We start from the raw sequence: 15,081 nt of genomic DNA, 5'->3' as shown, positions 1-15,081 counted from the left end.
GCAATTTTATCACTTATAGTTACTTTAAAAATGTGTTTAGATACTATTTATAAGTATTTAAATACTTCTTCCTCACCAAATGAAGGTGAACGTAAATACGTACTTTCATAATTTTATTTTTTATTTCTTTTTATACCAAGTAATAGTTATGGCTATATGTCACCGCACGCATAGTGTGCAGAATAAACTAGTATATATATATATATATATATATATATATATATATATATATATATATATATATGTATATGTATATATATATATATATATATACATATATATATATATATAGGAATGGGATCTTGTGAAAACATACCTAAAGCTGAAAACTGAAAACAGAAGATCTGGGCCATTGAAATTAGATCCGATGGTTATGATCAAATTCATAAGATTTGGGGCAATAACATTATCTCCTCCAGGAGCCCCATTCTCTCTCTTCAAAACATGACAGAAACCCCAACTTCAATTCAACAATTTTCATTCTTTCTCTTCTGAGTTATGACTACGAATTCATCAGACAACAATTCAACAATGGAGAATATCCATTTTCTCTTTCCTCTCATCATTTATCTCTGAGTTACGGTGAAATTCTAATAGCTGAAAAAATGGAGAAACAAGAAGAGAGAGAATAAAATCAGCAAAATTGGAGGAAGATAACAACATCAAAATCTCTAATCTCTTGTTTTCAGCCTCGATTTTTCTTAGATAATCGCGATTTCACTTCCATCCAACTCCTCGGCCTTTCTTCATCCTCTTCGCCGCGACGCCATGTCCAAGTTGATGCAGCTCGCCGCCGTTAACGTCGCCGTTCATGGTTTTTAAGTGCTGAAATTAACCATGATCAGGGATATTGTCATTTGTCTTATTGGGATTTCTGTATCTATTGGCTGTGAACTAGTGATTTTGTTTTATTAGGAATTGTTTTGATATGGAAGATGAGCGCACAAAGCTGATTAATGGATTTCAGAAGCATACCACTGTTAATGGTGTTATTCTTTTGATCTCTTAACTCAGATTTAGGTTCTATATCAAACAAAACAAAAATCTAGTGTAATTGCAAACGAACTTTTGGACTCTAATTGCTGGGCAAATGAGGGAGATGTTATGCAGTGTTATTTGTCAAATTACGTGATTGTTGTCGGTGATTTGATTTTTGACTTGTGAATTTTTGGTGGATTTTGGTGTAAATTTGTTGAAAACTTAAAAGTTTTTTATTAGTTTCCAAAGTATTGTTATTAGTTGCTGTTTTAAAGCTATTTGTTACCCCCTCTCACTAACATATATTTGGCGAAATTCATACAAAGTATTGTTATTAGTTGCCAAAGTATTGTGATTAGTTGCTGTTTTAAAGCTATTTGTTACCCCCCTCTCACTAACATATATTTCAAGGTAAAAAGTTACCTTAAAAGTGGTAATAGTTACTCTTATAATAAATAAAGTTACCCTTGAAATATATAGAACTATCCTTAATATAATAAAGTTACCCCAAAACTGACAAAAGTTACCCTAAAAGTGTTAAAATTTACCCTAAAGGGGTTAAAAGTTACTTTGTTTTCAGTTTTCAGCCTAAGAGTGGTTTTCAGCGGATCCTTCCCCTATATATATATATATATATATATATATATAGAGGCAAGATCACATGAGAATGCTCCTTACATGAGAAATGAGAATGAATCTCAACCACACGATCGGATTAGAGTTATAACACTTGTTCATTAGAGTTATACCAACCTAAAAAAATTTAGAGCCAAAAAAAAAAGTTCGAATTTTGAATTTTTGTTTTTAATATGCTTTTTTTTTTGGAGTTACATCACTTTTTCATTAGAGTTACATCACTTATTCATAAGAGTTATAGCGCGTAAATATCATTCTCATTTCTCATGTAAGTATGCATTCTCATATGAACTCACTTATATTATATATATATATATATATATATATAATATTATATATATATATTATATATATATATATATATATATATATATATATATATATATATATAAGCCATGGGATGGGAGTAATATGTGTGGTTATAAGAGAGAAAAGGCCAAGATGTGAGGTGTTCGGATAAACACAGGTTCAAGGGTGACTAGGTTAGATCGGGGAGATCTTAGAAGCCTTGTAATTCACCATATCATACACATCATTGAAAGTCCTAGTGCATTGATTCATGATTTTTCTCCCGATTCTCGAATTTCCACGTTAAATCTTCTTGTGTAATTCTTATTATTATTTCTTGCGTTAATTCCGCTTTAATATTAAGTCACGAATATATAATTAAGTATGCCAATTGCCACCAATCCCAACATCCAGTTCCTGAGATTTTGTAACATCACTTGCAGGTTGCAGCAGAGATACGCATTTAATACTTAGACAAAAAATGTATGGTCCAAATTAAAAGTTTGACCTTTTTGTGAACTGATTGAACGATGAACTTCATAGCTTGTTAGCTTTCTACATTCATATTCAACTTTAGGTAGTTGAAGGCATTAAAGAGATCTAACACGGTTATGACTTATGAGATTAGGAGATGCATTAAACCCAATCTCCCTGCCGCGATTATAAAAATTGGATCCTCAAATGATAAGAATTATGCATGATTTTAGAATATGAAAATATGTTCTATAAATAATCGTATAAATAATCTTTCTTTCTTTTACAGAAAAAAGTACTTAAAAAGACTATTGTTAGGACGGTGTGACCAAAACAACAATAAACTTGGGTGTTTTGGGCCATTTTAGATAGAGATTACCATGTGTTGTAGGTCACTTTACATATCCTAATTAATTAGACATCTCTCTGCCACCCCAGTTAACTTTTAGCAATTCATCAATTCATGAACTTGTGTAGTCAAACCAATCGCCATCTGATCCTCTCTAACTGTCTCCTACTGCCTTCCACTTCTCATCCCAAATTATCCTAAAATAACAAGCTAAGTATTAATTACCTCAAGAGATAACGACTTGTACCAAGGTTTTAATTTCACATATATATTTGGTTCTTGGGGAACATATGCTTAATTATTGCCAATATAGTCAAGTCAATTAAAGTTCGAATTTTATTTACTTTCATATTAATGAATTGTATAGTTCTTATTATGATAACGAACAATGTTTCTATTATTGTTTTAATGTTTATTTGCTACGAATTACGATGGTGCCTTTTATATATTCATGACTCATGAGTAGTTCCTTTTATGTGATGTTATAAACCTATATTTGTCAACTGGTGATTATATTCATGTATTTAAATGGAAAACTCGATGTATAATGAATTAATGAGACATTATTTAAAGTAGTAAAAACATCTTTGTTATCATTAAAAAAGACAGTAAACTGTCGAATTATGTAAGTTTTTGATATGATACATCTAAACTATACTAGTAATATATACTTCCTCCTTTTTTTAAGTTCTAGTATTCTTTGCTCTTGACACATTTGGTAAAGCACAACTTTAAACACTATTTTTAATCAGGCAGAAATAAAAATTATAATAAGTTGAAAATTTTGAATTATATATCGAGACGAATTAGATCCCATTGAAGTACTTAGTTTCTTAAACGTAAACAACTTATGTTGAATCCTATTGATTACCACATGTGAGTGTCATACATTGGAGAAAGAGGATAGATTAAACCACTTTATAAGTTTTGGAGTTACTCCTCCTATCACCAATTGGTTTTAGGATGGAACCTCCTTGTGCTTATAAGTGGACTAAACTCTCCTCCTCCATATTTACCCAGACCAATTTCATATAATCTGAAAATTTAACATGGTATCAGAGACCGGTTGTGGGTCTCTTCTAAACAGGGTCTTATCACCAATTGGTTTTAGGATGGAACCTCATTGTGCTTATAAGTGGGTTAAACTCTCCTTCTCATTATTTGGTTATTCAGACCTATTTCATATAATCTGAAAATTTAACAACTTACATAGCTAATAAGAAACTACCATTACTAAACACGAGTAGTTCGAGTACAACTCATCATATTCCCAGTAATAACAACCTAATGACGATTGATTCGCATTTTCTTAAACATTGTAATTGAGAGAATTAAACTTTGAACGAAGTCTAAAGACATTTTTTTTGAAGGAGAAATATGTAATCTAAACCTCAACCGGCCCGCATGGTGTCTTGGTTTAGTATTTGCAGGTTAGACGATGCTTGAGAGTAAGGGAGAAAGGTAAGAGAAATCCCTACTCTTAAGTACTATAGTTGGGAGGATTCGATCTTGTAACCTTAGGTTACAAGGTAAATATCCAACTAACTATACTAAACAAGCTTGGTCAAGTCTAAAGAAAGTGGCTTGTTGTGGGGGGTTTGGGGGGACTGTAGGGGGTAGGGTGGGGTGGGGGGCTGGCAGGGGGACGGGGTTCAGCGACTGAATGGGTGGTGGTTATGGAAGAAGAAGAAGCAGAGGTGGGAGAAAAAAGAAAAAAATTGGTATGAATACGGACGATATACAATAAATATAGACGACAAATAACATTAATAAATAAATATGTGCCAAGTTCGTATAAAGTATAATTTTGTATGTTATAAGGTATAATCTCATATATTATATAGCCTAATTTCGAATATTAATAAGGTTTAATTTTATTATTTATACCGTGAAAAACTTCATATATTACACAGTATAAAGTCGTGTACTATTGTATTGTATAAGTTTGTAAATCATAAATACCGAAAATATTAATTAATATGAATATAATAGATATAATTTTAGAAGTTATCTATAACTTTAATCATATAATAAACCTGCTTAAAATACAAATACAAAAAATAAGAAAGATATTGTAGCTAATGCCATCCATTATATATATACTAGCCTTCATATGCACGCGATGCGTGCGTTAATTTCAAAATTTGTTATTCTATAGATATTCCATTCGTACTTTATTTATGATTAAACTTAAATGTGAAAAATTCAACAATTAGATGAATTTAGATATATTAATTCGCTAATGTAAAAAAATAAAAAGGTTGTGAGTGATTGTTAACATTAATTTTTTGTGAATGAATATTGAACAGAAAGAACAAAAATAATGAGTTGGTTTAACTAAATTAAAGAGTATCAAAGGTAGTGAATGTTCAGACTTTTCATGTGCACGTTATGTATGCTATCTTTTTTTATAAGGTATAAATATTTTGTCCATTTAATTTTTGATTGAAGTATTTGATGCATATACCATTTTAAACTTGTTTTAAATGGCAAGTTGGAATGAGAATTTTTGAATGATTTGCTTTTGTAATTTTTTTCATTCTATTAATTAGATCATTAAGGGTATTTTAGTCACTTCAAAAGAGGACACCACACCTCCTCCCTTGGCTTATATAATAGAGATATTACTAACGACTGATGTGGAGCAATGTATGGCTCACATTAAATCATTACGATAGCCACTTTTTCCAGAGAGCCACTATAAAAACATCTTATGATTTACTAATTAATGATTAACTTATACTTATTGGTGTAGTTTGATCTTAAATCCCATAACTTGATTTTTGTATGATCCATATACAAAATACATTACTAGTTCTTAATTATTTTGATTTCCTACTTCGCAACAAAAAAAATCTTTAGCTGCTATGGAATTACGAGTGAATGTGAATCCATACAAAATCGTTTTTCAACCCAAACTTTATCTCTATACCAATTAAATGAACTGGTGAAAGAGAAAGAAAAAGAAAGAGAGAGAATAAGATGTATAATTTTCTCCCCTCAAAAAAAAAAGTATAAGTTTCTACAGTGAAATCGTCATTATTGTCACAATGAATTCTGAGTAATGAGAATCTAATTATTAATGCAGCAACGAACGGGATGGAAGATTGTATAACTGCAGAATGTATATATAGTCTGAACTCGCCCCAAAATTTCGAACTTTGTATGAAATGATTGAAAATAAATTAAAGGTAGCCAGGTTTCAGGTTCTTTTTTCAACCTAGGCAGTTGAAGGCAATAAGTTTTCCAACACGGTTTCTTGATGAACATATAGCACATGCATTATTAGTTATTACATTAATTAACTCTCTCAACCGTTCCAAGCTTTCACTAATACAGCTTGTGGAGTCTCTTGATCAAAACTTTGCTATATAATACCCTCAATTCAGCACTCTACTTAACTACTTGTCATCCCTACTCATCTAAGAAAAATCCTAATCACAATACAAATATGACTTGTAGTAAGCTGATCCTTTTTTTGGTCCTTGGTGCAGTAGTATGCACTACTGGGGCTAGGAAGCTAGCAAGTACCTCTAATTCTTTCCAAGATGAGAAATTCCTCTTTGGTCACCACGGTGGAGGCCTAGGCGGAGGTGGTGGCAGCGGATTTGGTGGTGGAGCTGGTGGTGGCCTTGGTGGTGGTGGCGGTGTTGGAGGAGGAGCCGGTGGTGGTCTTGGAGGTGGTGGTGGCGGAGGACTTGGTGGTGGTGGCGGTGTTGGAGGTGGTGCTGGTGTTGGAGGAGGAGCTGGTGGCGGTCTTGGAGGTGGCGGAGGACTTGGTGGTGGCGGCGGTGGAGGGCTCGGTGGTGGGGCTGGTGCAGGTGGTGGTGCTGGGTATGGAGGTGGAGCTGGAGCAGGTGGTGGACTAGGTGGAGGAGCAGGTGGCGGTGGTGGACTTGGTGGAGGACTTGGAGGTGGTGCTGGTGCTGGTGGTGGATATGGTGGAGGAGCAGGTGGCGGTCTTGGTGGAGGACATGGAGGTGGTGCTGGCGCTGGTGGTGGATATGGTGGAGGAGCAGGTGGCGGTCTTGGTGGAGGACATGGTGGTGGTGTTGGTGCTGGTGGTGGATATGGTGGAGGAGCAGGTGGCGGTCTTGGTGGAGGACTTGGAGGTGGTGCCGGTGCTGGTGGTGGATATGGTGGAGGAGCAGGTGGTGGTGGAGGACTTGGAGGTAGTGCTGGCGCTGGTGGCGGATATGGTGGAGGTGCTGGTGCTGGTGGTGGGTATGGACATGGATTTCCTTGAGCACGTACAACTCCTTTACATAAAGTACTACAAACCCTAGAAATCTACCACATTATAATTATTATTATTATTTCGCACTTGATTTCTTTCACCTGAGTTACGTTCGTCTAGGATGGTAGTAGCAAGCTTCCCTAGATCCTAAGTGGTTATACACGAACTTAATTTGCAACATGTACCGATGATAAGTACTACTAGAGTGTTTGATTTATAAATGAATTAATCAATATTCAAGAATAATCTTTGCCTTATTATTCTATCTTAATTTCTCATACTTTTTTTTTTGGAAATTAAATATCTTCATCATATTTGACCTAGTGATAATTAACTAGTCTTACCTATTTATATTAAGTTCAGTTTTCATCTGATCAAGATGAAACTGCATATGATTTTTCGATCTCAATATCAGCATAATTTTAGATCCACTTAAACGTGTATATCACATAGGCACATAACAATTGACACACATCAGATTCTTTTGTCAACTTTAAGGGAAACTACTAACAATATTAGTTATCATAGTAGTTAGGTCATACTCAAATTTAATTCTTTGTATTCTTGTCAATGCTAATTATAGTAAGAATGTACCATATACAAGCAACATATACATAATTTAAGGCCAAAAGATTGAATGATATAAATCTTTAACTACAAGCAATAAACATCTCATTGACTGAGCTAAGTGTTAAGAAGAGGCAGATAAACACTAACATACATTTGGTCAAAGAAACAAACGGCGGTGCATGGTAAAGTTTTAGAGGTATTCTTAACTTTGAAAAGTACAAACAAGATCAGACCAACTTAGCCAAACAAAAAAAAAAAAGAAAACAGTGGTAGAAGAAACAACAGATGGAAAAGAAACAATAATTTTGAACTAACTATAATGTTTTCTTGAGGAAGATTTAAAGTATAATTTGAAGATATGTCGTTTGCAAGATATTCAGAGTACACCTTGGTATACAATATGCAAATTAAAGTACACCCAAAGCACATTCATCACATGGTACACCAAATATTATCTTTTGCTTATTTAGAGGTTGAGCATTAAGTTAAAGATAGCGTTAGTGTTGGGAGTGTCATGCTCACGGTAAAATTTACACCTATGACCATCTATTTCTATTCACTTGTTTTTTTTTGAGCTGTCTTAAACATCCTAAAATTTCCTACCAAAACCCTAAATACGTATTTCATACTCCATTTCTATATCGTCTTTCTACTCTTCTTCTTCTTCATCTTCTTCTTCTTCTTCTTCTTCTTCTTCTTCTTAGCTTCTTCTTCTTCTTCTTCTTCTTCTTCTTCTTCTTCTTCTTCTTCTTCTTCTTCTTCTTCTTCTTCTTCTTCTTCTTCTTCTTCTTCTTCTTCTTCCACCACATACTTTGAATTGCATCACTGGAGCCGCCACCACCATCAATTTTCCGACGAGCTTGAAATTATCGCCAACGATCCAAAAATTGATTTTTTTTTTTAATTACACTAGTGGAGAAAAGGTTATCTGATTCACTTTGAGGTACATATATATATTATAAGACCTAAGGTTTGGATCAATTAACTGATCCGGTTTAGGTCAAGGATCGAATCAGTTAACTGGTCCAAGGCCCAAAAATGCATCCCCAGCCCAACCTTTATTACTCTTTTTACCCATTTTCTCTAACTCCTCTCTTCCCTCTCCCTTCAGTCGTACATTAATCCTTCGCTCTTCACTCATTTATCACATCATATCTTCCCCCATCTCTCTTTGTTTCAACCTCTCCCATATCACCACTATAGTCTCTCTGATCACCACCATCACGTCTTCATCCTTAGGACTTTAGATGCTTAATACGAAAAACGAGTATCACATACTCAAACATCTAACCCAAGATCTTTGCATAAATTAACATGAATCTAATAAGAGTATATAGAATAATACCTCTTGATGCGTAAATTTCACTTACACCACAAGCCTTCTAGTGGAGATCCTTTAGAACTATCGTCAAACGTCGTTCCTCTAATGTTGGTCCACGTACAACCCTTGGATCACAACGTATGCTAGTACGGAAGAGAGTAGAATTCTCTTGCTTTTTTAGGTGTATGGCAATCGAATGGGGAGAGGAAGAGTAAGGAGAAAATATGTTTTTTCTCACTAGAAAATGTAATGTATGTTGTACTCACTTTGTAAACCCCATATCCCTATATAAGGTGGTTACAGAGGAGGTGCTTCATGAGGCTTTATTTGCCTCATAATGTCATACACATTATGAGCCTAATAAACTCATGACTTATATTTCACTCCACCCATATAAAAAACTGTCCAACCCATTTCACAAATGGATTTGGGTAATATCCAAGGGTTGTCACATTGTGTGACCTCATAGGACCCAATATATATTATAATTAGTAGTTAGCCCAATTTATACTCGTCAAACAAACCGCAATTAGCTTCTAGCAAAATGTTGTGTTCACCTAATATTATTGAATATATTATCTCTATAATTTGTCCATATATATTTAGTTTGTTACACTTGATCGAGGACATAATTCTTCACATCCCTCTTTTCGAGAACCCACAACCACCAACAACGGTCTTCACGACCAAAAAGGCACCAATATTTGTCTTCGGCTCTTCGTAATTAGCAAGCACCGTCTCACCGTGTCTCCTCTAACTGTCACTCGCCATCAATTATCTCCTTGCCAACAATGTTTGTCACGCCATCAATTCTCTCCTTGCCAACAATGTTCGTCGCTCGCCAAAAATCAATGAACAACACTCGCCTATCAGCTGAGTTTGAGGTTTTTCATTTTTAGTTACTAACTTTTTGTTTTGTTTTGTTTTTGTAATCTCTTTGTACTTACATATCTATGGGTTAATTTTTTCGGTTTTTTCACCATATACCCCTGACAAAATTTTTTTTGCACCGTATACCCTTTCGACTTTTCAAATTCATCATATACCCCTCACATTTCGAAAAATACATCAACTTACCCTTTTGACTAACGGCGTTAGACTTCCATTAGTCATTAACCCCTAATCCCCTCTAACCCTAATTAACTAACCTAAATTAAATCCTAATCCTAACCCTAATCTAATACACTTTAACTAACCTACTGCCACATAACCCCCACTGCCACATCACCCCCCACTGCCACATCACCCTCCCCCTTACCCCCACTGCCACGTCACCCCCACTGCCACATCACCCTCCCCCTTATCTCCACTGCCACGTCACCCCCTCCACCACCACTGCAGTCCCCACCCTACCACCACACCCACACCCACCCCCACCCCACCCCCCACCACCACTGCAGTCCCCACCCCCACCACCCCACCACCCCTGAAACCCCCAAAACGCTTCCGCCACCTGCATCGCCGCACCCCCCTCCTCTTCCGCCACCCACAACACCGCACACGCAGCACAAACTCACGAAAAATCCGGCAGCCACAATTTAACTTGCACAGCACTGCAAAATCCGGCAGCCGCAAGTGAAAATCGCACAGTAGCCGCAAAATCCGGTAGCACAAACTCGCGCAAACTCGCGCAGCCACAGGGGAGGGGAGTTGCGAGAAAAGGGGAGGGGAGTGTTGCGTGGTCAGGGATGGCGGAAGGGGGGAGGGGGGTTGCGTGGTCGATGATGGCGGAAAGGGGGGAGGGGGGCTGCGTTGTCGGAGATGGCGGAAAAGGGGGAGGGGGGATGCGTGGTCAGGGATGGCGGAAAAGGGGGAGGGGGTTGCGTGGTCGGAGATGGCGGAAACGGGGGAGGGGGCTGCGTGGTCGAGGATGGCAGAAAAGGGGGAGGGGGGTTGCGTGGTCGGAGATGGCAGAAAAGGGGGAGGGGGTTGCGTGGTCGGGGATGGCGGAAAAGGGGGAGGGGGGCTGCGTGGTGGGGGAAAATCCAGTGGGGTGGGTGGGGTGCGAAATTCCGGTTAGGGTGGGGGTGGTGGGTCAGGTGGTGGTCAAGGGTGGTGGGTCTAGGCATGGGTAGTAGTGGTGGGTTGGGCTGGTGGGCTTTTAGGGTTAGGTTTTTGGGTTAGTTAAGTTTAGGGTTAGTGTTAGTGTTAGGGTTAGGTTTAGGGTAGTTAATTAGGAATAAATTGGGATTTATGGGTTAATGACTAACGGAAGTCTAACACCGTTAGTCAAAAGGGTAAGTTGATGTATTTTTCGAAATGTGAGGGGTATATGATGAATTTGGAAAGTCGAAAGGGTATACGGTGCAAAAAAAAATTTGTCAGGGGTATATGGTGAAAAAACCGTAATTTTTTTAATTTTGTAGTTTCATTTGTAATTCCAGATTTATGGTCAATTTATTTCGTTATTTAGTTTGTAATTCTACTCGCAATTTTATTTCGTTTGTAATTCCAAAATTAGGGTTATTTCATTTACATTTTTAATTGTGTGTATTTTAGTTTGTGGATAATTGTGTCTATTTAATGTTTTATATTTGGTTTGTAATATTCGTTGGTTGCTAACTACGTATAATTTGGGCCTTACTTGCTAAATTACGCCCTAAATTTTCTTAGTAACGCCCTAGTATTTTCATACCGTATTTATATATATACTTGTATTTCTTTTCTCTCTCTCCCCTTCACTCACTCACTTTCTCTCTCCTCTCCACCACAACCGCCACCAATTTCTCTTTCCTGTCCACCACAACTGCCACCAATATTTTTCTCCTCTAAACCACAACCGCCACCAGCCCACCACCACCACCACCACCATCATCTTCTTCTCCAATTTCACATTTTTGACCAATTTTCTTCAATAGCAATGTGCCGCACCACCACCACCGACGTACCCCTGCCACCACCGTCGTACCCCCACTGTACCCCCGACATACCACCACCATCCCCTTCTTCTCTTTTCTGTTTTCTTTATTTTTTCTGAATTTTTTTTTAAAAAAGGGGAGGCGTCCACCATGGACTCCCCACCACTGGTGGAGGTGTCCATGACAGGCGCTCCACCACATGGTGAGGCGCCTGCCATGGACACCTCCACTAGTGGTGGGGCGTCCATGGTGGATGCCTCCACCAGTGGTGGGGTGTCCATGGTGGACGCCTCCCCTTTTTTTAGAAAAAAAATTTCAGAAAAAAGGGAGGCGTCCATGGTGGATGCTCCCCTTTTTTTTAAAAAAACAATTCAGATCTGTCAATGAAGAAACAGAGAAGAGGAGGGTGGGATTATGGTGGTGGTGTGTCAGGGGTACAATGGTGATTGGTGATGTTCTACTGGTGCGACGGTGACGGTGGTGCGACGGTGTGTTCTACCGGTGCCCAATGGTGATGTGGGAGAAAGAGGGGAGAAAAGTGAATGTAGGAGGAAAATCTGAAAATGAAAAAATACGTATATTATACGTATTTAGGGCGTTACTAGGAAATTCTAGGGCGTCGTTTAGCAAATGAGTATGTAATTTTTGTGTAATGTCGAATTTTCGTAGTTTGTAGCCATTGCTATAAATTTCCAATTTCTAATTGCGTAGTAATTTTCGTTTTCTATTCGACGCTTTGTGGCTTGTAGCCACTGCTCTTGGCTCTCACAAAAAATGGCAAATTTTTTTTTAAATGAAAAGTGGCCTAACTTCGATTGAGTGTGAAAACCAGATCGATTTTCGTACTTAACTGGTCCGATTTTCACACTCAACCGGATAAGTTGAGTATCATTTGATCTAGTTGGAAATCGAATAAGTTACGGAGCGTCAACTGATTCGAGTCCAACTAATCCGGCCCAAAATCGGGTCCATAACCCCTATATTTTGACTGGATTTGATGATGTTTTTTTCCCACTAGTGTTAGTTTACGGCTACCACCATCCGTTCTAATAGGATGGTAGTATGTCCCAGTTTTAACTTTATTTATGTCCTTGTTGTTCTAGTTTTTGTTGATAGTAATCTTCATCTCTCTATCTTTTCCAAGTTTTTACCCAATTATTGAATTTTTTTTGTCTCCTATTATATAAGCAGATCTAGTTTGGAGTTTGATTTGTTAGTCTGTGTGAAAGTTTAAAGTTTGTTTTTTATATATGGTTTCTTCCATAGATGCAATTAATTAATGGTTTGCTATAGCCTATACAGATTTGCAATTAGTATTGGATATGATTCTCGTATGCTATCGACACGGTCTAATACATAGTTTTTTTTTTTTTTTTTTTTTTTTTTTGCAAAACTATGCTAGAATGGTAGATATATGATGTCATAGAAGCCTGCATGATTCATCCAATAAATGGGAGCTACACTATATTGTCAGATATGTTTTATTGTCACTATAGTTATACCGGGTGAAGAATTTTTTTTGATTAAGGCTCCGTTTGGTAGGGTGTAAAACGTTTTTCCGGAAAACTGTTTTCCTCTATTTTCAGTTTTACATTGTTTGGTTGGCAAAAGAGTGTAAAACCATTTTCCCTTGGGGTAAAATTACTCTCCCAATGATGGAAAACCATTTTCCTTTCAAAATGAAGGGAAAACTATTTTCCTTATCTATCTTGTACACTCCTCTCACTACCTCTTACTTTCCCTTTCATTTTCCTTTCATTTCATCATTTTTCTTACATCGAACCAAACAAGGGAAAACTAATTTTGGAATTGTGCTTTCCATTGTACATTGTTTTCCATGAAAATATATCATTTTACACTGAAAATGTTTTACGCCCTACCAAACGGAGCCTAAGTGGAATTGTGTGTTGTTCTTCTTTAATTAATATCGATCTCATTATCTCATAGATATCGTACTTCATATGCATTCAGCTAATGAAATTTATCTTGCCACTTAATAAAAAGGTCATTGTACTTCATGCATTCAGCTAATGAAATTTATCTTTCTCCTTAAAAAAAGGTCAGTGGAATTTTCACGTAAGAAAATAAAATTAAGAAAAGAAGTCGTGGGAGTTTAATAGAGGGATTGGAGTGGATAAGGAGAATTTTTTCCCCAAACACAGCGAGTAGATCTATGAAGGCTTAGTTCAAAAAGAATTTAAAGCAAAAAACGATTTTTTCACCAAATATCCCTGACAATTTTTTTTATTCACCAGATACCCCAACTTTTTTTCGAATTCACCATAAATCTCTAACTTTCTAAAAAAATACATCCTAAGTCCTTAATGACTAATAACGGTTAACTCCGTTAGTCATTAATCCTAATTAATCCAAAAAAATCCTAATTAATCCTAATTAACCCTCCCCCTCCCCTCCGCCAGCTCGCAGCCCTAGCTCTATATCTCTCGCTACCACCCCCAGCCCGTATCCCCCCTCCCTACCCCTTTCAAATCCCGCAGCCCCCATCCCCCCCCCCCACCAAATATCATTGGGTTACTCTTTTATTCTCCCCGCACGATGGGGATATCATTGACGATTTCTACAGGATTTGAAGGGTGTGGTGGGGGGAGGAGGCTACGGGCTGGGGGTGGTGAGTTAGGGCTGCGGGATAGGGTGGTGAGGAGGGCGAGGAGAGGGTTTAATTAGGATTAATTAGATTTTTAGAATTAATTAGGGTTAATGACTGACGGAGTTAACCGTCGCCGGTCATTAAAGGTATTTGAATGTATTTTTTAGAAAGTCATGGTATATGGTGAATTTGAAAAAAAGGTTGGGGTATCTAGTGAATAAAAAAAAATTATTAGGGGTATTTGGTGAAAAAGCGAAAAAATCATATAAAGAGAGGAAAAGAGGAGAAAATCCCTTATCTTAAGTGAAAGAAATAACATTCTTTACCCATTTATATACGGGCCTTTTTTTGCATGCGATGTGTGCGCGAATTATTTTAGCGATTATTATTAAATTTCATCTAAATGTAACTTTGAAGGAGGTAATTCACAATCATCAGTAGTTCTAATTAAATATCATGTGGTGTGAATACAAAATATAAAAGTTATCTGATGAACAAGTTGTTTTCTTGGTATTTTTATTAATTATTAATGGATGTTGGTACATTGTTATTGCATTATTTTAAAGTTTAGGTGAAATTATAATTTTATGGCTTTGATTTTGTAATTAATTTGAAAACTACTTTAGTTATGTTAATTTGTTTATTTTAGATACTTTAAACTTCTTTTGATATACATATTTTAAATTAGGAAGTGTTATGATTGAGGAAAATCTCAAAATCTTAATAGGTAATCTTTTTTATTAAATGAAGGGTTAGAAAGTC

At 36.7% G+C, this 15,081-nt stretch overlaps 1 protein-coding gene across 1 annotated transcript; it reads left to right on the top strand.

Annotated features, from left to right (window-relative positions):
- The first annotated feature begins 6,035 nt into the window (after positions 1-6,035).
- LOC104883383 (glycine-rich cell wall structural protein) lies at positions 6,036-7,219 on the top strand. The gene has a single exon (XM_010667900.4). It carries the CDS (start codon positions 6,177-6,179, stop codon positions 6,969-6,971), a length of 795 nt encoding a protein of 264 aa, XP_010666202.2. The 5' UTR covers positions 6,036-6,176; the 3' UTR covers positions 6,972-7,219.
- The last annotated feature ends 7,862 nt before the right edge of the window (positions 7,220-15,081 follow it).

This window comes from Beta vulgaris, chromosome 4 (assembly GCF_026745355.1).
Source record: "Beta vulgaris subsp. vulgaris cultivar EL10 chromosome 4, EL10.2, whole genome shotgun sequence".
In the NCBI taxonomy this organism is placed as follows: Eukaryota; Viridiplantae; Streptophyta; class Magnoliopsida; order Caryophyllales; family Amaranthaceae; genus Beta; species Beta vulgaris.
Note: the sequence above shows the minus strand (reverse complement) of the source record. Positions and strands in the feature narration are given on the sequence as shown.

What these genes read in the sequence shown, in the direction of transcription:
- LOC104883383 (XM_010667900.4), top strand. Translation starts at nt 6,177, where the DNA reads ATGACTTGTAGTAAGCTGATCCTTTTTTTGGTCCTTGGTGCAGTAGTA.